Source organism: Triturus cristatus, chromosome 3_1, assembly GCF_964204655.1.
Source record: "Triturus cristatus chromosome 3_1, aTriCri1.1, whole genome shotgun sequence".
NCBI lineage: Eukaryota > Metazoa > Chordata > Amphibia > Caudata > Salamandridae > Triturus > Triturus cristatus.
The window spans coordinates 792,224,415-792,252,289 of record NC_140583.1 but is presented as its reverse complement, the minus strand read 5'-3'; the positions used below and the strand labels follow the sequence as shown (position 1 = coordinate 792,252,289).

General features: G+C 45.2%; 1 protein-coding gene across 5 annotated transcripts in view; it reads left to right on the top strand.

The window, feature by feature from the left end:
• MLPH (melanophilin) overlaps window positions 1-27,875 on the top strand; it is a 445,337-nt gene that overhangs the window by 386,010 nt on the left and 31,452 nt on the right. For all 5 annotated transcript variants that reach the window (XM_085645088.1, XM_085645087.1, XM_085645086.1 and 2 more), the window contains 4 exons: window positions 6,922-7,077; window positions 8,620-8,712; window positions 9,443-9,550; window positions 13,242-13,299. In XM_085645088.1, coding sequence (XP_085501214.1) covers window positions 6,922-7,077; window positions 8,620-8,712; window positions 9,443-9,550; window positions 13,242-13,299 — 415 coding nt within the window. The remainder of the gene's footprint in view (window positions 1-6,921; window positions 7,078-8,619; window positions 8,713-9,442; window positions 9,551-13,241; window positions 13,300-27,875) is intronic.

Sequence of the window (27,875 nt, the reverse complement as noted above, 5' to 3'; positions counted from 1 at the left end):
CAGCCGGCGCGGAGGCCGTGAGGACCGAGGCCCCTGTACTGCTTTCGCTCGTGTTTGGGGGTGGTGGGTGTTGCACTACTGACTGGGAGGGTGCATATGGAGGGGGCATGTAAATGATCGGGGGACCTAACAGTAATTCGTCATTCGTTCGCTGCTTGGAGGACAACTCAGGGTAGAGCAAAGAAGGGGTCCTAACAGCGTACTGGCCTGATGTTTCGGGCTCCTGCCTTAGTTTAGTTTCCCTTCTCTCCTTTATTTCTTCTTCTAACCTTCTAGCGGCAAGGTGGGCTGCCTTTCGTAATTCCTTTTCTGCTTTTACTTCTTCCCTCTTTTTCCGTTGCGTTGCTTCTTTGCGCCACATGCCAATACTGTCAAGCATAGTAGGCGTCGTCTTATTGCTACGCAGAGCTACTTCTAGCGCTTCTATCTTATGGTCGTCGAAGGATCCCATCAGTGGCCACTGACTCTCGGGGTCCTTCTTGGTATATTTATGCCACAGCTTGCTATAAGCTACGGCGACTAGTCCATATTTAGTGAACATGTCCTTATTAGGGGTGCCCTCCAGTGGAGCCGGATGGTTCACCTCTAATAAGCGGTCCGGGCAGAACCAACTACCAATCAGTGGGGAGAAGATAGGCATGATGGGTTTCAACGGGGACAAAAGTCAGCACTACCTATCTTTTCACTGCTTGCAAAGACTAGACAGAATTTCTCTATTCCTCGTTATTTGTAAGCAGAGAATACCTCCAAAGAACCAATATCGAACAACTAGTGTTCGGACAATCAATCAATCAATCAATGGGGAGATAAAGATAGGCACGACGGGTTTCAACGGGGACAAAAGTCTGCGTTACCTACCCTTCACTATTTGCAAAGACTAGACAGAATATTTCTATTCTACGTTATTTGCAAACAGAGAATATCTCAAAGAGCACTATTCTTCAAAACAATCAATGTTCGGACAATCAATCAGTGGGGAGATAAAGATAGGCACGACGGGTTACAACGGGGACAAAAGTCTGCGTTACCTACCCTTCACTATCTGCAAAGGGAGAGAGAGAGAGTATTTCTACTCCTCCCCGTTTGTAGACAGCGAATATCTCAAAGAGAACAATCAATGAGCAATACTAGTATTTCCAAAACTTCAAACAATCAATCAATTATTTCGCAATTTGTCGTGTATCACGACCTTACCCGGACCGCGTGGACAGTTTCTCGTCTTCCGCCTCCAGCGCCCGATCGTCCTCTACTCTCCGTATTTGCCGCGGCACTCCTGATGGTTCCCAGTCAGGACCGTAGATCACTCGAGAGAGGTCTGCTCGGAACCAGTGAAGTTCGGATGATCGGCTGCCAGACGAGGGTCTATTGGGCAGGAGCTCTCCCGATCGTTGCAGTCGTTCACTCTGTCGTCGGGACCTCTCCCACTGGATCCACGTGTCGCTGATGGGCCCCACGTTTGGGACGCCAATTGTTAAATGGTAGCGGCAGTTTCAATCGATAACCTTTCAAGTATTTGCCCGGCGGTAATCGCCTCTCATACCACTCGATAATTTACCAATGAAAGAGGCAGGCGCCGGAGACTGGAAGGCAGGAAACAAAGTTTTATTCCGTCGGAGCAGAACACATCAGATCAGACAGCAAGGTATCGTCACGAGGTGCTCTAACTGCATCTCTGAGACCTGGTCTCTTATACACAGGTTTATTGCTTTATTACACATAGTACATTCTTGAGATTCCCTTGATGCATGAGAGAACATCCCCTGAAGCCCCGGCTCAGATCCGATCCCACACATAGCTACAGTAGAAGTTCCCACCTTACCCGCAGTAGGAGATGGCTATCGCGCAGCAGGGTATTCCGCCAATTCCCGGGGGTGTGTGTGACCGGTCGGGTCTCAGGGGGTAGGGGCTTTGATCTACTGTAATCCCTTTGATGTGGGGTGTTTCCCTTACAGTAGGGGCAATAAACTGCATCCGCAGGGCTAGGTGATGGCCTGGGACCAGTTCGGACAATGGGGCGCAGAGGAAGGGGGTTATCAAAGGAGAGGCACGACCATGTATGGGATGTCGGTCGGATGTGGTTCCGTAGCAGGGTCGCGCAGAAGGAGAGGGTTTACGGCCTGTATGAGAGAGCGGGGGTGGCCGGCGCGCGGGGGATGCTTGCAGTGTCAGGGGAACGCGCTGGCGATTGAAAATGAGCGGGGGAGAGAGTGGGGTGCCCAAAATGGCTAACGTGTGCTCGCTGTGCGTAGCGCTGGGGAGAGGCAAGATGGCGCAGATAATGTTCAGTTTGCGAGCTAAATTTCCACACATATGCCTACCATGCGCCCAATATTTGGTATCAATTGTTCAATTTTCTCACAGGCACATTCGTGATTTGCTGCTGTCTAATCAGCCTCGCTCCCTAAAGCCAGGTCTGGAATGAAATCAGTTGTCAGACATTACAGCAGTTTCCATGTCTCCACTGAAGTGCTTTAAGCAGTGGGCAGATTTTATAATTACGAGAGTCAAAGGAACTATCGAGTGTTGGCCCTTGCATGCATTGTCAACAAAAGCAGGCGTTCCCTTTCTTCACTGGAACACAGGTGGTGACAGTTAGCTGACCCTAAACACAACTGTGTCAGTCCCATCCCAATCCTAACCTGCCGCCCCCTCTGCTATTCCAGTACTGGTACATACACACAGCTGTGCCATGAACTTAGTTTTTGATATTTAGAGCACATGCTGTTCCAAACCAGGAAAACACCTTACACACACACACACACACACACACACACACCAACCACCGTGCCCCCCCACAGAATGTGATTATGGCTGAATGGAGACCCCCTAAAGTGCTGGGGGGCCCTTCAAGTGTTGCCCCCCTGCACTGCAGGGGTTGCAGGGACCTGTGTTACGCCCCTGACACACACACACAACTCAATCAATGCAGAGTCATGCCTGGCCTGCTGGTACCCCACTGCTAGCACAGCGCGTGGAATAGCACACCGTTCTTCAAAGGGGCTTCTGTCCAAGAAGGAAGCTTCTGCTGCCCTCCCAGAAGTGTGGCCCAGACTCATGGGGGCTATCAGGGCCTACCTGCTCCCTCCAAGGCATGCATTGTTATTCCAGTGCTTGTTTCCTTATAATTCTACCCAATCCATGTAAGTCCTAAACTGAAGCATTGATTACTATCCCTTAACTCTTTACCAACACCAACATCATCCCAAACCATAACATGCCACACTGCCTGGAGGTAAACTGCCCACCTGGAGGCTTCTTCTAACATGATTCCTCTGCAAGATTTAAGGTCAAGGGCAGTGTCATATAAGAAACAGGGTCGAGTTGACAGCAACTTCCTTCCCCAGCACCAAAGATGTGATTGCACCAGTTAGAGCATGGTCATAGTGTGTAATCTATCTCTCAGATCAATTCATCATTTATTTCATTTGTGAGAAATGATCAGACCGTGCAGTATAACAGGAGCATGACACACATGCAACCCGATGTGACCAAACAGACAAATACACACATTAATCAAGTAAATAGTATAATCACTGATTATTTAATTATTAAATGCATTTAACATGCCAATAACTTAAAGGACTGCTTCTTAATTTGTGATCTTTCTTTTTCTGGCACATGGTAGGTGCACCATTTGCGCTACTATGATAGGTGCGCCATCCTAGCTACTATGATAGGTGCACCATCCTAGCTACTATGATAGGTGCGCCATCCACGGTACTATGATAGGTGCGCCATCCTCGCTACTATGATAGGTGCGCCATCCTCGCTACTATGATAGGTGCGCCATCCTAGCTACTATGATAGGTGCGCCACCCGCGCTACTATGATAGGTGCGCCACCCGCGCTACTATGATAGGTGCGCCATCCTAGCTACTATGATAGGTGCGCCATCCTCGCTACTATGATAGGTGCGCCACCCTAGCTACTATGATAGGTGCGCCACCCGCGCTACTATGATAGGTGCGCCACCCACGCTACTATGATAGGAGTGCCATCCTAGCTACTATGATAGGTGCGCCATCCTCGCTACTATGATAGGTGCGCTTCCCGCGCTACTATGATAGGTGCGCCACCCGCGCTACTATGATAGGTGCGCCACCCGCGCTACTATGATAGGTGCGCCATCCTCGCTACTATGATAGGTGCGCCACCCGCGCTACTATGATAGGTGCGCCACCCGCGCTACTATGATAGGTGCGCCATCCTAGCTACTATGATAGGTGCGCCATCCTTGCTACTATGATAGGTGCGCCACCCTAGCTACTATGATAGGTGTGCCACCCGCGCTACTATGATAGGTGCGCCACCCGCGCTACTATGATAGGTGCGCCATCCTGGCTACTATGATAGGTGCGCCACCTGCGCTACTATGATAGGTGCGCCACCCGCGCTACTATGATAGGTGTGCCATCCTAGTTACTATGGTAGGTGCGCCATCCGCGCTACTATGATAGGTGCGCCTTCTGTGCTACTATGTTAGGTGCGCGATCCTAGCTACTATGATAGGTGCGCCACCCGCGCTACTATGATAGGTGCACCATCCGCGCTACTATGGTAGGTGCGCCACCCGCGCTACTATGATAGGTGCGCCATCCTAGTTACTATGGTAGGTGCGCCACCCGCGCTACTACGATAGGTGCGCCATCCGCGCTACTATGATAGGTGCGCCATCCTAGCTACTATGATAGGTGCACCATCCTAGCTACTATGATAGGTGCGCCATCCACGGTACTATGATAGGTGCGCCATCCTCGCTACTATGATAGGTGCGCCATCCTCGCTACTATGATAGGTGCGCCATCCTAGCTACTATGATAGGTGCGCCACCCGCGCTACTATGATAGGTGCGCCACCCTCGCTACTATGATAGGTGCGCCATCCTAGCTACTATGATAGGTGCGCCATCCTAGCTACTATGATAGGTGCGCCACCCGCGCTACTATGATAGGTGCGCCACCCGCGCTACTATGATAGGTGCGCCATCCTAGCTACTATGATAAGTGCGCCACCTGCGCTACTATGATAGGTGCGCCACCCGCGCTACTATGATAGGTGTGCCATCCTAGTTACTATGGTAGGTGCGCCATCCGCGCTACTATGATAGTTGCGCCTTCTGTGCTACTATGTTAGGTGCGCGATCCTAGCTACTATGATAGGAGCGCCACCCGCGCTACTATGATAGGTGCGCCATCCGCTCTACTATGATAGGTGCGCCACCCGCGCTACTATGATAGGTGTGCCATCCTAGTTACTATGGTAGGTGCGCCATCCGCGCTACTATGATAGGTGCGCCTTCCGTGCTACTATGTTAGGTGCGCCATCCTAGCTACTATGATAGGTGCACCATCCGCGCTACTATGGTAGGTGCGCCACCCGCGCTACTATGATAGGTGCGCCATCCTAGTTACTATGGTAGGTGCGCCACCCACGCTACTATGATAGGTGCGCCATCCGCGCCACTATGGTAGGTGCACCATCCTAACTACTATGATAGGTGCGCCATCCGCGCTACTATGATAGGTGCGCCATCCTCGCTACTATGATAGGTGTGCCATCCTCGCTACTATGATAGGTGCGCCATCCTAGCTACTATGATAGGTGCGCCACCCGCGCTACTATGATAGGTGCGCCACCCGCGCTACTATGATAGGTGCGCCATCCTAGCTACTATGATAGGTGCGCCACCTGCGCTACTATGATAGGTGCGCCACCCGCGCTACTATGATAGGTGTGCCATCCTAGTTACTATGGTAGGTGCGCCATCCGCGCTACTATGATAGGTGCGCCTTCTGTGCTACTATGTTAGGTGCGCAATCCTAGCTACTATGATAGGTGCGCCACCCGCGCTACTATGATAGGTGCGCCATCCGTGCTACTATGATAGGTGCGCCATCCGCGCTACTATGATAGGTGCGCCACCCGCGCTACTATGATAGGTGCGCCATCCGCGCTACTATGATAGGTGTGCCATCCTAGTTACTATGGTAGGTGCGCCATCCGCGCTACTATGATAGGTGCGCCTTCCGTGCTACTATGTTAGGTGCGCCATCCTAGCTACTATGATAGGTGCGCCACACGCGCTACTATGATAGGTGCGCCATCCTAGCTACTATGATAGGTGCGCCACCTGCGCTACTATGATAGGTGCGCCACCCGTGCTACTATGATAGGTGTGCCATCCTAGTTACTATGGTAGGTGCGCCATCCGCGCTACTATGATAGGTGCGCCTTCTGTGCTATTATGTTAGGTGCGCGATCCTAGCTACTATGATAGGTGCGCCACCCGCGCTACTATGATAGGTGCGCCATCCACGCTACTATGATAGGTGCGCCACCTGCGCTACTATGATAGGTGCGCCACCCGCGCTACTATGATAGGTGTGCCATCCTAGTTACTATGGTAGGTGCGCCATCCGCGCTACTATGATAGGTGCGCCTTCCGTGCTACTATGTTAGGTGCGCCATCCTAGCTACTATGATAGGTGCACCATCCGCGCTACTATGGTAGGTGCGCCACCCGCGCTACTATGATAGGTGCGCCATCCTAGGTACTATGGTAGGTGCGCCACCCGCGCTACTATGATAGGTGCGCCATCCGCGCTACTATGATAGGTGCGCCATCCGCGCTACTATGATAGGTGCGCCACCCACGCGACTATGATAGGTGTGCCATCCTAGCTACTATGATAGGTGCGCCACCCGCGCTACTATAATAGGTGCGCCACCCGCGCTACTATGATAGGTGCGCCATCCGCGCTACTATGATAGGTGCGCCATCCGCGCTACTATGGTAGGTGCTCCATCCTAGCTACTATCCTTTAGTTCAACTTCGGATGGGGTTTTTGCTCCAAAATATCCTCTGCTTCACTGTCCAGTTTTGGGGCCCAGAGCTCAATCCCGTTGTACCCTTGTTTCTAGGTGTACCTGACCTCCGGCAAGACATACGGCCTGGAAAGAAGGCTCCAGATCCTGGAGGAGAAGGCGCAGCAGAGCGGCACCACTGACTCGGAGCTTTCAGAGCTGGAAATTGGCGTTGCGTCGTCTGCTGCTTTGGTACAGCAGACAGAGAGCGAGGTACGGCCTGGCGGACAGCCCTGTTGTCCAATCATGAGCTCTTGCTGAACGGACATGTCAGGCAGGTGTGGTAATCACTGCACACTCATGGAAGCGTGTTGTATACGTCCAGCTTCATCTCATGTACTATCTCAGTATGTTATTGTTAATGAAGAGGTGTTAGTAAGAATCCCCCACAATGCCTTAGTGAGTTGCAATTATCAGTCAAACACCGTCCCATGATGCTGTCCACAGGGCAGGAAACTGTCACCAAAGGAAACCTGGTTTATGCCCCCTCTTTTCCCTGGTTTGAAGGAAATACATTCATCGTCTGCCCCCAATCTGAATGCAGGCAGTATTGGCCTTACATTAGGCATCTCCGAAATGTATTATTTTGGCGATGTAATCCGGCTAATATTATTATGAGAACCAAACATTTTGGATAATGCATAGTAAGAATGTATAAACTATTGATTATTGTTTATAAGAAGAGGGAACTCAATATAATATAAATGTTTACAGCAACAGGACAATTATACAAATTTTTATAAGAAAAGGAAACTTGATATATATGTTTCACATCGAAAGAACTAAAAATGAATACCGAAAGTCGTAAAGTAAGGATTTTGTCTCAGATTACTTTTGTGAATCGGGCCCATTTCATATCCATATATATATATATATATATATATATATATATATATATATATATATATATATATATATATATATATATATATATATATATATATATATATATATATATATATATATATATATATATATATATATATATAGAGAGAGAGAGAGAGAGAGAGAGAGAGAGAGAGAGAAATTCGGACAGACAATACCTAAGTTCATTGTAAAAGGAAACTGGTTATTAGTTTATCAAAAGACTAGTAGCAGCCGCAGCCCCTGCAGGTAGGAGCAGTGGGGCCGGGTGGGGTGTACTTCCACAGACGACGACAAGGGAAAATGTATTATTATTTAATTTTCCCTCGTGGTCGTCTGTCGAATCCCCCCTCTATCCCAACTCCACCTCTCTTACTTGCACGGGCCGCAGCTGTCTAGTAGTCACCTTGAGCGTCTATCAAGGTCACCCAAAGACATGCTACAGCAAGAGCTAGGCAGTGGACAGCATGATATCATTCAATTCTCAGGATAATTTCCAGACCTACACACTAGATATCAATATGGACCCAGCAAGGACAGTCAATACCCATGGTAATCAGAAGCAGCGGCCACATATTGCCCTACCTGTCCTCAGTGGTCAGCTGCCCCTGTTGCACATTGGACTGCTCCTTGAGTCTCGGCGGTGCATATGCCAGAAATCAATCCTAAGTGATATTTATAGGGAAAAATCTCACACTTTGCAGGTTGTTCTCAGAATCAATAACAGCTTTCTTCAAAACCCTCTAATCTCGCTATCGATCATGCACCATGATAGTACCATTTTCTGAATAATTACAGTAAGCCTTGCATGTCTCGTTATTGCCATGCCTGTACCTTTCTTTGCTGTGCTCTTCATGAACTCTGTTGCCTTGATTTGTTTTTGGCTTTCAGGTCTCTGACATTGAGTCTCGGATTGCGGCTCTGAGTGCAGCTGGTATGACTGTCTCACCTACAGACAAACCCAAGAGGCGGTCCACCCCTCACGTAAATACTTCCGACAATCGTCCGACCTTGTGGGTGTGGTGTTCTCCATGCTCTCCTGCTGCGTTTCTTACTGAAGTCATTGGTCAGATATCAGAGAGCAGGAGATTTAAGCTAGATAACCATCTGTGTGATCTCAGCACAGAAACAACAAGTCCTAGAGTAGCAATTGTAGGTATTCCCTGCAGGAGATGGTTCCATTCAATGATTCCGTTCTGAAAGCTTCTACAAGGCCCGCATGCAGGGTAAAACATCAGAAAATATGTTAAATTCTGAACGCTTTAGCCATGCCTTGACGCAGCAAGCAGCCATTTCCATTCGGTCAAACACAGGATAGTTGAGGTTCTGCAGGGCGTATGTACAAAAGGCAACAATTTCCTCAATATTAAAGTCCAGATTCTGAAAGTTTCTGTGGGTCCCCTTTACAAGAGACTATACCGAGAAGTGCACTCAGCCTTATGTTCCTGGAGTTCTTGCAAGTTCTTAGTGGAGGCGATAATATATTAATTGTAGTTAAAGCAGAATTTCACGTGCCCACTGCAAGGTCTTCTATTATTTCCAGTGCTCATGATGTATAAGTCAGAAGGCTTGGATTTACTTGAACAAGACACAAGCAGTTCTAGGTTTGCCTTCAGGATCTCATTTTTCCACATCTCTGCTGCTGGGAGGAGGAAACCCAACCTTCATTGCACCATTGTTCAACCTGTTTTCTTTTGTCTCTCTCTTTCACTAGACATCAAGCCCTACCAGCCCCTCAAGCACAAATGCTGTTCCATCCCCAGGATCAAGGCAGCAAGAACCTCTGGAAATTACTAACCTGCCTTCAACTGAAGAGGTCAAGGCAAGTATACGAGACCACCCTAGAGACAACTAGTCACATTTCCTAACTGCAGTATCCGCATTATCTCCGGCTATGAAGGGCTAGCTCTTAAACAAAGATGTTAGCCCATAGGACTCTGTTTGCAGGTCTTTTGGCTAAATGATTCTGCTATGCAAAGCATAGCCCCTGTTATTTAAGGTATCTGTGGGGCTGGCGTAGGATCACAAAGGCTTTGATGCAGGTAAAGAATATAAACCCTCTGCTCCATGGTTGGGTAGTAAGAGACAGCCATAATTTGGATTCAGTGAGACCCCATCTCTATGACCATCAGAGTAACTGCACCTGCTGCATGTTCCAGATGGGGCATTGATTTCCCATAATGCTTGTGTGGGAGGATTCGAGATGCCACAGGCGAAGAATGAGGGTTACCTCCACTTAATGCTGCCTCTGGAACCCTGAGAGCTCTGGAGTAGATTCAAGTCACATATCAACCAATTGACTCGTTCTCACTCCCCACAACCCCTAGTATCCCTTTTGCGGTACTGTCTTATCATCAAGTCATCCTTTTTACATATAGGCACGGCATGTTATGAATAATATTAAAAATGTTCATGCGAAGAGCCGTATAAAAGGAAAACCTCTGAAAAAAATCAAATCTACAGGACTTTTCGAAGAGTCCTTGGGTCATATGTATGAAAAGACAGATTTGCGAGTCCTTAATAGCGATTTTTTGCGAATCGCTATTAAGGACTCGCAAACTGCTATGTAGGTAGGAATCGCAATAATAATTGTGATTCCTACGCATTCCTTAATTGCGACTCGCAAATTGCGACTCGCAATTAAGGAATCCCTTCCCATTCATTCCTATGGTCCAGAGGCCCATAGGAATGAATGTGAATTGCGTGTGCAAATTGCGAGTACCCGATTCTGAGACTCGGCCTGTTTGCGAACTGGAATTGGGCTTCATACATATGCCCCTTAGCTACATAAACAGTTAACCCATTCATGGAGCTCTGTTTTCTGACCCAGCATGCAATAGGAAGTAAACAGTATGAATTCCCAAATGAATTTCTCATTCTGATATATGCTATCCCTGTCACTGAGGTATTTGATCGATGTAGCAGTTTTTGAACCATTTTCGGTGTGTGAAATGCTGTTCACCATTGTACAAAGTAATGTTATCCATTTCAAAGAAACATAAAATGTGCCTGCAAGCATGTGTGTGTCTGCATGTGTGGACAAATGTGCATACCCGTATGCACGTAAATATTTGTGTACACATATGTATGTGTGTACTTGTAGGCCTTCAAAATTGCCCATCTCCCTAGCAGTTTTTATAACAAAATAGTCTACTGACGGTATCATTTATAGTGCCGTGCAGAAACCAGATCCTCTACACCAATGTGAAAGTAACATTTCACCCTCAAGAGATGCTGCGTTTCCTCTTGTTTTTCCATGCTCTAATGCGAAATTACTGTAGTTTGTAATGTGGTAATGGCACATTAATCAATATCCACTGGGCAGATATACATGGTACAAAAAAACCTGATTATCCCACCTTCCCACCACTACTAAACCTTCCCCGCTCAGGGCAATAGATACTCTAGGCCTAATTTAAGAAAACATTCTCACTGCACATTGATCCTACATACATTTGTGCAGACTAGTCAGTAAGCAGCAATGTTACAATAGACTCCGTAATCTCCAGATTCGCTGATCTGTCCTTCCTTTATGTGTGACAATCACTTTGTTGCCCTGAATCCTCTTTATGGCGTATTCACAAATTGCATATTATAGAATATAAGTTAGTACTACAGTAGTACTACTCATATAATACAAAATGCTGTTCACAAACCACAGCCTTCCTTATCATTTCTTTGCGGAGGGCTCCACCACTGTAGCGGAGATCTCCGCACAGGTAGGTATAGATTTTAGTAGTAAATGTGGAAGGAGCAGGGTGGAGTGGCTGGAAAATTGGGATAACATACTAAATGGAAGGGGTTTAGGGACATTTTAAGAGGGGTTCAGGAAGGGACATGATAATAAAACATGCATCCACAGACACTATAAGGGGGAAGCTCAGGGATACCCTGCCCCCTTTGCCTAGGGCCCAAACATGTTTTACAAGTTTTTCCCTGCAATCTTGCCTAGGTGTAAAATATAACCCACATATTACCATTTAAAATGTTTTGGGGGTGATTCACAAAGGCATGTAAGAGTATGTGTATTGCTTTGTGAATCGATTCCTGGGTTTCTGTCTAAAGCTCAAGCTGCTCTTCCATCCTGCAAATGTGAGGATGAGTTTGGAGCTCAGCCACAGGCCTCCTCCCCAGGGATCACAATTAACTTAGCTTGTACCAGACCCGCCCAGACTCTCCGCATATCTCACCTATGTGTCCCAAATATGAATGCTTCCAGCTCTCCTTAGTAAATGAGGTGACACAGCGGCCTAACTATCAATGGCGCACCAGGTGCAACATAGAAGGACAAGGAGATTTGGGAGGTTCAGTATACAATCTCCTAAGCATCCAACAATAACAATAGGGTATACCATTCTGATATCTAAGTTCAAGGCCTTACATTAAAGACCCAGAATGTCGTTGGTCACCAGGAGCGTCTGCTCTTAGAAGCAAGTGTTGTCACCCATCGAAGGTAGCATGCTACATCATCGGGCCTGCTCCTCATTGGGCTGGCACTGCAATACCCAACAGACCCCGCAAGTGGGCACGTTGACGGAGATCTTTTAGCTTTGCCAAAGGAATACTGTAAATTTTTGTGAATCCCAGTATAAGAATGGGAAGATTGGAAATGGATCTAGGTAAAATTGGCTATGGATACTTCGTAATTGTGTTTTAAATATTTAAATAGGAGGGTCACTAGCACTAAGAAACTACACATATCAGTATGAGTCTACCACGTTACCTATTCGTATGGTATACTTAGCACAGAGGTGGGGTAACACATATATGGGAGGATCCCCACTCTCCCTAAGTGAAGATTAGGTATATATACATATAGCCACAAAAAACTTGATCATCTATGACAGTACAAGCATGAAACATGTTGACTTTTAACTGTTATCAAATTCAATGTATTTGATCACGCTGTTCTTATCCAGGAAAAGCTAGGATCATTATATGCGTACATTTACTGCATTGTTTTTAGCCTTGACATAGATTCTTTCACTCTACTTAAAACACGATTATGAAGTATCTTAAGATAATTTGAACCTAGATCCATTTCCAATCTTCCCATTCTTATATTGCTGTAGGCAATAACTGAGTGTAAGGGAGTCGACTGGCAGTTACATTCACATGCTTTCCTTGAGCACAAGTTAACACCTTTACAGCATCCAGATGTAAGTCATGCAAGCAAGTTACCTTTTCACTCTACTCTACTTTTGTCTCTCATATCCTAAGTCTCTTTATAAATGTTATGGATTTAGAGCTATACATCAGCATTGCAGAGATTTGTTCATCAGTGAGCAAGACTCCCATGGGCTGAGAAGACTTGAAATACCTAAATTCCTGTCTGTTCCTACTGGATTATGTCATGGCTGCTGTCGATGGATGCACACTTTAGCATGGAGCCCCCTTTCAAGCTCCTTAGCTAGTTATTACATTTTTTCATAAGAATACAGACTTTTTAAGTGCTTAAGATTTGTGTGGCTCATAATTTATTCTGCTCTTGTTTTTTCCTTTTGTTACTTCAGGTGACCGCTATGCAGCAAGCCCTGCGAAAGAAATTCAACATATCCTTGGAGATGCCAGGTAAGAGCACATTCATAGTCTGTATATGTGTATATAAATATATATTGTCCGCATTCTTCTCCTTTCGGACTCATCCGCGTCAAAGAAACAAAAAGAGAGCCAGGGCTCCTATACTTTCAGCATGTTTAATTTCTTTACAGGCAGCAAAAAAATAATGCCCGACGCGTTTCGAAGCTTTCACTTCTTGTTCACTGGACATTTGTGTTTACTTCCTCTCACAATATAAACATGTGACCTCCCACCACCATTGAAGTAGGGCTACATGGATTCCTCTTTTCTTTGCCATTGTATGATCGACATCTTATAACATCCCTTTTCTTATATAAATTGTACTTTTCATTAATGAACCTGGTTTTATCACAGTTATCTAGCATTTTTATTTTATCTTCAGTGCTTAATTATATTTGTTTACAGTATTGGCATCACAATACTACATTTTGCATGCATTTCTAAATGTAAATCAAAATCGAACCCCCTTTGTCCTTTACAGAAGTGGAGCTTCAACAGGGACAGCTGATATGGTTATATCTGTGACCAGACTTATTGGAGAAAGTGGGCTGCTTGGCCCCCATCCTCGCACTGATTTCTGGTCCCGGAGACCCCATCCACCAAGGCCCAGCCACATTTGAATGGGATGGGGGGGCGCATGGCCCCCCTTTCTGGGCTGCCAACATTGTGGGAGCCAACATTGCTCTTGCACACAAGGAGCTGCTGGGAATGCAGCTCCCTGCATGTGAGTGTAATCCTTTCATCTCTTTCCCTGCCTGCATGTCAGCCGGAGTGGTATGACAGCTCTCGCTTCTTGGGAGTGGTATGATTGCTTTTGCTTTGCGGGAGTTGTCACAGCTCCTGCCAAGCAAAAGCAAACATCTATGTTCCAGGGGTGGGCCCCCCAAGACATAGCAGGAGCTGGCCCTGGGGACCATCAGGCCCCAGAAGGGGCACCGCACAGCCCCCTCCTTTGTTGTGTACGGGCCGTACCTGGGAAGGTGGTGGTGGTCCCCAGGGCTGTATATCATATATATATATATATATATATATATATCTATATATATATATATATATATATATATATATATATATATATATATATATATATATATATATATATTATCTAGTAGATAGTTATAGTTAGGACCGTGTTTCCATAGGAAATCCGCAACATTCTATTTGGAATAACTTTGGCGCCGGTCGACGAATCCTCGCGAAATTTTCAAAACTAATGGGGCGCTACGCTCCGCTCCTACCCTGAAAGTCTCGGGGGGATTCGTCAAGCGGGGGCTGAGAAAAAAGGGGGGTCCCAAAACGCGTTTTCCCCATGCATTTTCCCATAGGACCTTTAGTCCGAGCTACAGCCCGAACGGCTGAACAGAATTACTTGAAATTTGGCAGAGAGGTAGTCCTCAGGTCAAGGATGTGCCTGGTGTAAATCTGTTCAGTAGGTCCTGAGAAAATAGCATTTAAATCAATATATATATCTGTAAGCGCGCTCCGTGCGCTTAACGTAAGCTTACCGTACGCGTGACGGTGCCGTGCGCGAGCTCAATTCTGATTGGTGGTTACATGACTGTAAACATTCGAATCAGTCGAAATCAGGAAGTGTCGGCCGCCATTTTCTGTCTCTCGCACTGACAAACAAAGGTGGGGAACGTGAAAAGGGGGCAACGAAGAGAGTTGCAGACCCCCTAGTGTTTGTCAGGGGGTCCAAGAAGGACCCAAAAGTACAAAAAATACATTTAATAATTTTTTTAAAAAATCGCGGAGTGCGCGTACGGTAAGCTTACCGTACGCGCACGGGAAAAAAAAATAAAAACTAAAATAAAGAAGTAACAATCACATTTATTAAATAAATTAAAGGACCCACAAGGGAGAAAAAAACAAATGTTACTGTGTAAAAAAAAGGGAGGCGCGCACGGCATGGACTGCGCAACGTGGGCGCTCGGTGCGCGAAGCGCACCGAGCGCCCACAGCGCGCGCACGGTGCCCGAAGCGCACCGTGCGCGCAGGGTGTGCGCACAGTGAAAAACCAGAAAAAAATAAATAAATAAATACATAACTTAGCATTTAAAAAACCGTACAAATTCACTGAAAAAACCATAGGTTTCACACACGTTATAGTTAGGAATTATCATTTACAAAACCTTGCAAATTCACTTAAAAAACCATAGGTTTCACACATGTTATAGTTAGCTGTACATTTCACTCGTAAAAAACCAATTAAATTCCACGTTATAGTTAGATCAGGTAACTATAACTTGCGCGACCGCAATCCACAATGTGTAATTTCAGATGTCATCATTGATGTCATGAGTGATGTCACTGACCATGTCATGAGTGATGTAATATGTGACGTCATCAGCAGTTTATTGTGGGCGCGCAAGTTATAGTTACCTGATCTAACTATAACGTGGAATTTCATTGGTTTTTTACGAGTGAAATGTACAGCTAACTATAACATGTGTGAAACCTATGGTTTTTTAAGTGAATATATATATATATATCTGTTGTTATTGTTCAGGTTACCAGAGGTAGCAATTCCGCCGATATGATGAATCTACACGATACTCAGCAGGCCTATTCTTCCAATACTGAAGGAAGAATATGCCTGCAAAATTCTCTGGTCAAGAAAGTGCAAAGAGATAAGGGTGGGTCCTAAACGCATTTTTCCACCAATGCATTTTCCATAGACTTTAGTATTGGACGTAGCGCGAAAAAGTCTTAATGTATTTACATGAAATTTGACAGGAATAGACATTATTGTGTGCAGATGATCCTTTTGGGTACTACAGGTAAGTAGGGTAAGTATTTTTAAAGTTATTCGGCATTTTAACGTAGTGTTATCTGTTGTTGCAGTATTTTTGTGAAATTTCGGTATTTTGCAGTATTTCACAGAAGTACTGTGGTGTATTGCAATGACAAGTCATTATGTGATTGGCTAATGACTGGCTTTACAAAAATGAAAGGCAGCCATGTTGTTTTTAGCTACCTGTGTTCTTAGTTTCGCCCGTATGTATTAGGTTTGATATATATATATATAGTAACAAAAATATATAAAACAAATAAATTGTAAAAATGAAAAATACACTGTAGTACACTATATTTTATAAATATAGTGTACTACAGAGTATTTTCCATTTTTAACATTGAAATCTTCTCTAAAAAGTTAACGGAGTACCATGGTAATACCTACAAATTACAGGACTATGTAAAATTTGTTTTTTTTAAATGTGCACTCATTCTGTAAACTGCTGTAAAAATATATAGTACATTATAAATGCATTTCTGTACCTATTCACACTTTAATAAAGTGGTAATAGGTAGGAAACAACAATAAAACCTACTCCTTACCTACATCTAAAACCTTAACCCAAAATGCAGTGAAATGCAGAACGCAGACAAAATGTGCTGAAAACAACATGCCTGCCATCTACGTTGGGAAAACAAAGCCATTAGCCAACCACATATTGCCTTATCATGCACATGTACCGCTGTATACCACAGCACAATATATAACTAAGTATTTTAAAAATTATAACTTTAAACTACTTACACTATTCACACATACTACCAAAATTATCATTTACACCAAATAATAGATTTTCCTGCCACATTACATCTACATCCATATACATTCTTTGACCCTACGTCTGTTTCAATTACCACACTCCACTCTTTACCACTACACCCTTTGGCACTCCATTCTATACCACTGCACTCAGTGCTATTACACTCTATGCCACTCCACTCTACGTCACTCCACTATATGCCACTCTACACTACACTAATCAAGTGTACGTCACTCCACTCTACCCCACTCCACCTTACACCACTTCACGGTACACTATTGCACTACACTTTGACACTCCAGTGCACGTCAATTCACCCTACAAGACACCACAGTACGCTATTCCATTCTATGATATTCCACTGTAAGCATCTCCACTCTATGACACTACACTTGACACTAATCCAATCTTAGGTACTCCACTGTACGGCACTTCAGTGTACACCACTGTACTATACACTATTCCTCTGTACACCACTGCACTTTACAACACTCCACTGTACATCATTCCACTACACTAGACACCACTCTGTACATCACTCCATTCTACACCAATCCACTCTACTGTGCTATATTCTATTCTATTCTACTGTACGGCATGCTACACTATGCTATCCCACCATATACAATTCCACTCTGTCACTACAATGTATGCCAGTATCAGTCAACATTATTCTACTCTACACCACTCCACTGTAAGCTACTCCACTGTATGCCAACCCACTCTACCCCACTCCACTGTACACTACAACACTCTACCCTATTCCACTGTATGCCACTCAACTCTACAACACTCCACTCTACGCCACTATAAGCCACTCCACAGTAAGCTATTATACTGTATGCCACTACCCTCTACCCCACTACACTATACCCCGCTCCACTCTACGGTATTGCACTCTACAGCACTCCTCTCTTAGTCACTACACCGTACTACAGTCCACTCTACCCATCTCCAGTCTACGCTAATCCACTGTACGCCACTACACTGTACCTCATTCCACTCTATGCCATTCCACTCACTGCTATTAAACTCTATGCCACTCCACTCTACCCAACTCCAATGTACACTATTCCACTATATGTCACTCCAGTAAACTCCACTCTTTGCTGTTTCAATGTGCACCACTGCACTGTACCTCACTCCACTCTATGCCGGTCCACTCCTCAACACTCTACTGTAAGCCAATCCACTGTATGCCACTCCATTGTATGCCACTGTACTCTATGCTGTTTCACTGTACGCCACTCCACTCTACCACACTCCGGTGTATGCCACTGCACTGTACACTAGTCTACTGTACACTATTCCGCTGTATGCTGCTCAGCTGTATGACACTCCAGTCTACGCAACTCCACTGTGCACTACTACACTATAAGTCAATACACTCTACACTATTCCACTGTACACAACTCCACTGTAAGACACTGCACTCTATGCTATTCCTACCTTTGATACTCAATTCTATGCCACACTGATATATGCTATTCAACTGTACGCCACTCTACTGTACACTTCTCCACTCTATGCCATGCTACGCTACCTCACTCCACTCTATGCCACTCCACTCTATATCACACCACTGTATGCTGCTCCAGACTACTTCACTGCACTGTACGCTACTGTAGTATATGCCACTCCATGCGACTACAATGCACTGTATGCTATTACATTGTAGAACACTCCATTCTACACCACTCCACTGTATGCCACTCCACTCTACAGTAATCCACTCTACCCTACTACACAGTACCCTATTCCACTGTATGACACTCCATTCTATGCCACTGTAATAAACGCTATTCCACTATATGCCACTCTACTCTACGTCAATTCACTGTACGCCATTAACAGTCAACATTATTCCACTCTATACCACTCCACTGTACACTTTTCACTACTCCACTACCCTGTACCCCACTCTACTCTACAACACTCCTCTGTATGGTCTTCCACTCTACACCACTACACTGTATGCCACTCCACACAATGCACTCAAGTCTATGCTATTCCACTGTATGCCACTGTATTCTACTACACTGTACCTCACTCCACTGTAGGCCATTCTACTCTATGCTACTCCACTGTACACCCTACACTCTATGCTATTCTACTCTATGCCACTCCACTCTATGCCACTTCACTGTACCCCACTCCAGTGTATGCTACTCCAATGTATGCCACTCCAGTGTAAGCAACTCCACTCTACGCTATTTCACTGTATGCAACTACACTGTACCTCACTCCTCTCTATGCCACTCCACTCTACTTTATACTATTCCACTGTATGCCAATCCACTCTAACACACTCCAGTGTATGCCACTACACTGTTCCTAACTGCACTCTAAGCCACTCCACTCGACAACACTTCACTGTACGCCCTTCCACTCTATGCCACTCCACTGTACACCACTCCACTCTACGTTATTCCATTATACTCCAATTTACTCTAACAGATGCGACTGTACGCCACTGCACTGTACATCACCACACTGTATACCAATTAATTGTACACCATCTCACTGTACAGCACTCCATTCTATGCTATTCCACTTTATGCCAATCCACTTTACACTACTCCACTGTACGCCACTGTGATGTACAGTATTCCACTGTACGCCACTCCATTGTCTGCCACTGCACTCTGTGACATTCCAATCTATGCCACTCCAATCTACACCACTCCACTCTATGCCACTGCAATCTATGCTAGTCACGTCTGAGTTACTATACTGTACGCTATTCCATTTCATTTCATTTCATTTGTCTTTATTTATCGAATATTTCATCAAAAAAGACATTGTTAAAAAAAAAATAAGAATTACAATCAGAAAGAGTAATAACATTGAATCCGGGGCACAGATAAAATCAGAAAAACAATTACATTGATCTAAAAACTCCTATATCGAATGACCCAAGCCCAGCCCAAGAATTTGGCCACAGCAACTACGACACATTCACTAGTTTCAGTTCTCAGTATTCTTAGTGCTACATACCCTAATCTAGTTCCCAGTGTACGGCAAATGGGTTTAAGCCATTTAGCCCGGGGAGCAGCATAAGCCGGGCAAGCAAAGAATATATTGCCTACTGAGTCAACACAATCAGAACACCAGCTACAAGAATCGCTGGAGTTCCCCTTCCATTTTTTAGTAAATAAATTAGTTGGAAGAGTGCCCACCCTAAATTGGTGGTAGAGTTTCCTGTCGCTGGGTCTTGTGATGATATCCCAATAAGCTTCGAGAAGCGGTGCATTTTTAAACTCGAAAAACCTGCCTGACAAGGACACAGCAGAGACTAAGGGTTGTTGTTTTTGGTGCACCATTGTCCAATAGAGACTTTTATACAACTTTTTTGGGGGAAAAGGATTAGTAGCCGGATTCGTCCAAAGGGAGCCTAGACCCATAGAGTCCAAAAGTTGGCTCATCTGTCTAAACCAATGGATGTTACCTGCTCCCAAGATAGAGCGGACATCCATGAATGCCTTAGCATACGGGGCCAATTCTGGGACCGTCCATAATCTCCTCCAGTAGGCCAGAGGTCGAAATCTGGCCATATCATCAAAGGAATGACAACCGAGGTCCAATAGGAGCGGTGTCACAGGAGAGGAGCAGGGGAGACCAGTGAGCTTCCTAAGGAATTTATATTGCGCCTTGACCAGAGGGGAAAGGTTAGCAAAGCCCCAAAGTTCAGCACCATATATGATCGCTGAGTTGATCCTGGAATTATAAATTTTAATGGGGGGACCAATCATTTTGGTCTGGGATTGCCTTTGTTCTTTTACCAGACACCCAGAGAGCTGTGCAAATTTAAGAAAAAGGGCATCGATTTGCGGTCCCCAGTTCAGCTTATTTTCAAAAACTACCCCCAAATAGGTCATGATATTGGTGCGTTCAAGTGTATCATTATTCATGAACACACGACCTTTCACACATCGTCCTTTGTTAAAAACCATGTATTTGGTTTTGGAAACATTAACTAACAGGTCAAAATCACAGCAGAAATTAGAAATTACATTCAAAGCTGCTTGTAAGCCTGACAAAGTCTGGGAAAGAAGCAGGGTGTCATCGGCAAACATGAGGAGCGGTATTTTAGTACCACCCAACATGGGGGCGTCTGTAGGTGTTAAATCAAAATACTGCACCACTCTATTTATAAATAACAAAAATAGAGTGGGCGCGAGGACGCACCCCTGCCTGACACCCCTACCAACCTTGAATCTATCAGTGACCTGTCCTTGGTTCCCCCAGCGGACCTGTGCGAAATTATTGTCATGCAGCCTAATGACTAGATTCAAAAGATCCTGAGGCATTCCCAATGCCGCTAAAGCCCCCCAGAGTTTGGTCCTATTAACAAGGTCAAATGCTGACCGAAGATCTACAAATGCCGCATAAAGGGTACCACCACAGAGATAGACCGTTTTCCAGACGATAAGTTGAAACTTAAACGCCTGATCAATGGTGCTGGTACGAGGTCTAAAACCAGCCTGTAGGGGGGAGATGATGTCCTCCTGCTCGATCCAAACCTGTATTCTTGCTAGGATCATTTGTGCAATGATTTTTTGTACGGAGTCAATTAGGCTGATTGGGCGATAGTTTCCCGGGCAAGAGCGATCTCCCTTCTTAAAAATGGGCAGGATCTCTGCGCCCTTCCAGGAATCAGGAATAGGGGCCCCTTTGGCTATGGCAGTTGCGAGGGATGCTATGTATGGTATCCAATTGTCAGGGTCAAATTTAAAAAGATCAGCGGGAACACAATCAATACCAGGTGCCTTGCCACTAGGCACCTTGGTTAAAGCCAGCTCAACTTCTTTACAATTAAATTTAAAATTTGGGGATGTAATCAAGTCCGAAATGGGTGTGGGAGCAATCGCATCCACCAGATTAACATCCGAGAACTGGGACTCAAAATGCGATACCCATAAATCTGGAGGTACATGGTTAGATGGAACCTGCGTGATCGTGGGGTTACCCCACTTCACTATATGCCAAAATTGGGTTAGATTCTTTTTTTTACTAGCGGCCAAAAGGGATGACCAGTAGTCGTTATCCCACTCTTGTTTAGCAAGAGTTTTAGCCTTGCTATATTCTTTCCTGGCCAGTCTTATATTGGCCTGGTTTTTAGTTTTAATGGCACGTTGCAATTTGCTATAAGACTGGCGACAAGTTTTGTTATACCATGTTTTTACCTTTGGGATGGAGGATCTCTTAGCCTTACAAGGTTTTGAAAAGAGTGACTTTAGGCCTAAAAAGAGATTATCGTGGATATAAGTTGACCCGCAATCAATTACTTCAAGGCTATTGAAAGCCTGTAGGTCTACCAATGCACAAGAGACCAACGAGCTAATCTCAGAGAGAGTTGTACTATCTATTGCAACCTTGTCCCAGCGCACTCTCCTAAAGTTGTTGGTTAGGAGGGCGTCAGCGGTTGCTATCTCTGAAGGTTTGTTTCTCTTGGCCACATGGAGCTGGAGGCTTAAAACCAGAGGGTGATGGTCACTCTCAGGGCGGTCAAGAACAGCCATATCACACAAAGTGGACCAAAACTCCACTTTGATGAGGGCATAATCAATTCTGCTGCTGCGGCGGCGACCATCAGAAAAGGTCTCTTTACCATGTAAATCCGACAGAGTCCGACCATTTGCGGCCCTAAAACACGCTCCATACAAAGACTCATCCACTGGATAGCAGATTCAGTCCACCTCTTGATGGGAGGAAGATCAAGGGGAGGTATGTTCAGTAAGCTATCTACTTCCAATGTGAGCGAGTCCCATGCAATATGCAGGGGCTCAAAGCAGCAATTTAAATCGCCCATGATGACCACATTTGAACCAGTAGTAACAGTATCCAAATACGCATCCAGTAGTAAAAAGGTTTTTGAACCACGCCCACCTGGAAGGCCCCTGTTATATACATTTATGAGCAGGGTGGCAGGGACCTCATTAGGTTGTAATGATAAAATCATAATATCGGGGCTATCAATGGCCAATTCAGTGGGTCTATAATTAAGAGATTGCCTTACCCATATGCACAAACCACCCGAGGGACGCCCCCTAAGTCCACAGGAAGCCCCTTTATGAAAATTTAAATATCCGGGGAAATAGATTGGATCCACCGCCCACGTTTCCTGAAATACAAGAATATCATGAGAGCTAACCCAGGTAGACCAATCTTCCATTGCTATTTTGCTACGCAGGCCAGCAATGTTCCATGAGACCAAGGAGAGTGGGATGGAACTGGTAGAATCGGCCAAAGAAGAAAGAGGAGTTTGGTCCCGGGCGGCTAGATTTAATGAGATATTACTCGAACCTGTGCACTCAATCACAGGGGCACTGAAATTCTTTGGTGAAATGGGAGTACTGTCCGTTTGCGAAGAACAAGTACAGGATGCCATCCTAGTTCTCAAAGGGAGGGGATTAGTTTGACTGATACTCTGTAACTTGTCAGAAGAGTCCTTGGCTACCAATACAATATCGGGTTTTCTAGGGGGGATGGTGTACAGAACATCGGGATCATTTGAATACAAAGCATTCGTAGCCCGATGTGTCCCCTTAAACCCACCCCCCTCGGGGAGACCGAAACAGTCAGATCTTGCTGGGACCCCACTTGGACTACCCAAAAAAGAAGAAGAAGGGTATGATGGTGGTCAATCAACCCCTTCCAGGGAGTTCAAGGGGGCAAAAGAATTATACAGAGGGAGATGGAAGTCAAGATCAAGATGGGGACGGGATCCCCTGTTAACCCTTTCCCAACCAATAGATATGTCACGGGAAAGATTATGTGGGACAAAGGGATAAAAGTAGGACAGGTCCGTAGTAGAAATGCCGGTGACTCTTGAAGTATTAGGGTGGGAACATATATGATTCACGACCCTGGGATCTCGAAAATTGATAATCACGCAGTCACCCTCCACTTTCTTGATTCCATTACCCAACCAGCTGACCCTACGAACAGTCAATATCTCAGCACAAACTCTGGGCGGCAGAGGCCTATTACCATTTAACCAGTGAGTTACTTTGTTCTTAAGATCACTATGAGACTCAAACTTAGCCTGAGGAAGCCTTGGAACGCCCAGCAATATGACTGTGTAAGGTGACGATTCAGGGGGAAGATTGATACAGGGAAGTTGTTGAAGTGGACCATCACCCTCATTGATTGGCTGTCTAAGAGCAGTTGTGGTCTTATATGAGTTGGCATCTATAACCACATCACTGGATTTATCAATGCGGGTGGGGGGATTGGGTACTACCATCACTGGGACATTGATAGCTGGAGTGTGGGAAGAAGGACTAACCAGGGTGGCAGTACCGTGTGGAGCGATTCCCGTTAAGGCAACTTGCTCTGGGATTATAGGAGTATTTTTACCTGATGAGATTAGGGTAATCTTCTCAAGTTGGGACGTGTTAGTGAGCACCAGATTTTCTAATTTAGCAATGGAGGAGGAGAGTCGGTTTACTCTCTCATATAAGGGTAAAAAAAAAGATTTAAGCAGATGCTCCAAATGCTCACAAAAACCTGTGGGCAAGGTACTATCCGTGATCGGGGTTCCAGGTGAATGGGGAGAAGGAAGGCTCCCAGCAGCTAGAGGTATGTTACTAAGCGACTGGGAGTCTGAAGCCTGACAGGTATTAACAGGATTTAATGATTTAGACACTTTACAAACCTTGGCACATCTCCCCTTAGCGGGCACACCCGCACGTTTTCTTTTCCCCGATGTAGTCTGGGGTTTTCTACCCCGGGACATAATGTCGGTAGGGGGTAGCGTGGTAGTAGAATGTAGGACAGTATCGCTGGGAATTGCTTGGGGGCCGCCGGATTCGGGAATGTTTATAGTATCCGAAATACATTCCGACGAACTCGGGATAATAATATCCGGAGACCCTAACGTGTTATGAGAGGGAAGGTCAGAAACAGGTGTGGGCTGCCTACATTCGGGAGAAATAGCTGCCATGATGTTACCTAAGGACGATCTTTTTGCAGAGATTTCCAAGGACAGTCTCTTCTCTGTTAAAACAATTTCATGTTCTAGGACCCGAGCAGCTCTTGTGATAAAATTATCAAGGGTCCCCGATAAACAACCCCCAGTATTACCCTGCACAACATTTCTACCAGACCTTAATGAGGTCATCCTCTAAGATATGGAGCGGCAGTGGGAGGCAACACTAGGCAACACGTGAGAGACCCAAAGGGAGCAAAATCACAATACAATTTTCAAAATATACCAAAGAACAAAGCGAGCAAATAGCAGCTAAATAATAATGTATATAGCATGAACTCACTGTGCGCGGGTGGGGATGACTATTTGAATGTCAGACATTTCAATTAAAAGGGGAATGGTAAATGAGAGAGCTGCCCGTCCCGTCCGCGGCCGTCCACGAACGGCCACAAACGGCCCGCTCTTAGCCCGGTCTTCGCCCCGAGCTACGTCCCGCGTGGGGTACTGAAGTAGGGGAAGAGGGGTGGAGCAGAAAGAGTGTCCAGCTGCGCCGTGAGTGGTTGTGCTCGGAGAGGGCTGGTCCTCGCAGTCCCGCTATCGCAACTCCAGAGGTAAACTGATACGCACCCAGCAACAAAGTAACAGGAGACAGGTGAGGCACCACAAGTCCAAATGGCAATGAACGCTTTTATGCGCTGCGAGCGGCACCACCTGTATGCAGTTCCCCTCTTGCCACTCCACTATACGCTATTCAACTCTATGCCACTCTATAGCACTCCACTCTATGCTATTCTACTGCATGCCACTACACTGTACCTCAGTCCACTCTATGCCATGCTACTTTACGCCTCTCCACTCTATGCCATTGCACTCTATGCTGCTCCACTGTATGCTATTACATTCTACCACACTACACTCTACGCCACTCCACTATATGCTATTCCACTCTATGCCACTCCACGATATTCTACTCTATCCTATTGTACTGCATACCACTACACTGTATCTTAGTCCACTCTATGCCGCTTCACTCTATGCCACTACACTCTACGCTACACCACTGTACGTTATTACACTACACTCCACGCCACTCCATCTATCACCACTCCACTGTATGTTATTCTACTGTACGCCACTCCACACCACTCCACTCTACAACACTCCACTCTACGCTATTTCACTCTACACCACTCCAGTACACGCCACTCCACTGTATGCTATTCCACTGTATGCCACTCCACTGTACCACATTCCACTCTACTCTACTCAGCTTTACAACACTATTCTCTACAACAGTACACTTTATGACACTCTCCACTGTGGTGTACAACACTCCACTTAACACTCCACTTGACGACACTAAACTCTATGATTTCAAAAACTTTTATTAAAAATAAAAAAGCATTGAAATTCAATGAAACAAACTAAGGTTAAACCTTTGTTGTAGTTAGGAAAATTGAATGTATTCTTTCTTTACAAAGCAAACTTAAAATGCACAAACATTACAAATTCCTAAGTTATATAAATATCTTAAATTTATAATTTACTCACCAAAAAAAACATTTTTTATTCATTCTTTCTCTACAAACCATAAACATTAAAATTTCTAAATATATACTTATACCTTTAATGTATAATTTACACAACAGCTTCAAATTATTATAACTTGCGCACCTTCATACACCGTGCATTCAACTGGGTAGCCACGGGGCTTCAAATTATCATCACTTGTGCACCTCAATACACAGTGTATTCGAGCAATCTATCAGCATTTGTAGAGCATGGCAGTGTCACCTCTGGGGGTATCTGGGTGGTGGGGTGTGAGGTTTCAGTCGAAAAGCCAGGTCTTGAGGAAACAAAGAAGAAGAAAAAACAGACAGAAAACATCAAAGGAGAGGGCAGAGAAGGCAAAACAGAGGGCAGAAAATGCTAACCAGAGGGCAGAAAATTAGCAGAAAAGGCAAAACAGAGTAGATGAGGGCAAAATAGAGGGCAGAAAAGCCAGCACGCAGGGCAGAAGAGGGTAAAACAGATGGCAGAAAAACAAGCACAAAAGGCAAAATGGAGGACAGAAAAGGCAAAACAGAGGGCAGGAAAAGAGCAGAAAAGGCAAAACAGAGGGCAGAAAAATGAGCAGAAAAGGCAAAACAGAGCAAGTAACAAGCAGGAGAACTGTTTCAGGGGGAGCTGGCATGAGGACCTGCTCAATGGGATCATGTTGCAGCCAACTTAAGTATGTCCTGGGGAGAGGGCGGGGCCCAGGGTGGTGGGAGGAGGGGAACGACAGGAGGAGGGAAACGGCGGGAAGGGGAAGAAATGAGCAGTAAAGGAGAAACAGAAGGCAGAAAAACAAGCAAAAAAGGCAAAATAGAGGCCAGAAAAATTAGCAGAAAAGGTAAAACAATGGGCAGAAAAGCAAGCAGAAAAGGCAAACCAGAACAAAACTTGGTAGCCACACTACATTAACTATATCTCACCACTCTCCATATGCATTGTGTCCTCATAAAAGGTTTGTTTTGCAATGTCATAACTGTTCTTGTAAATACTATTATTTTAGATGGCATAAGTGAGGTAATATAAAATAGTATAAGCAGTGCATGGAGAAGGCAAATGTTATAGTTAATGTAGTGTGGCTACCGAGTTGAATACACTGTGTATGGAGGTGAACACTACTAGTGTTGAGTTCAGAATATTACAGTATGTAGTTCATTGACAAAGGAGATTCATTTTCCCTTCCCTGAAACCCACAATGTGCCAGGGCACAGACTCCACCTCAGATTATTTTTACCATCATCGGACATAATTTTAGCGGCAGCATTGCTGCTACAAATTGGAAAAGAACTTTGACACGAGGAAGTCAGAGTTTCCTACAACAGCATTGCAGAGCATCATAACCACAATCTCCTGGGGATCAACACATCGAAAGAGCCTCTCTGGTTGAGTTTTGCTCCCTTTGCAACAGCAACTTCCCAAGGTCAGGCCAACACTGGGTTGACAACCTTTCAGCTGCAGTAACTGAGGACATTGAAAACTTTGACTCTAAGACTTGCGGGACTCTGTGGCAGTGCATAGATCCA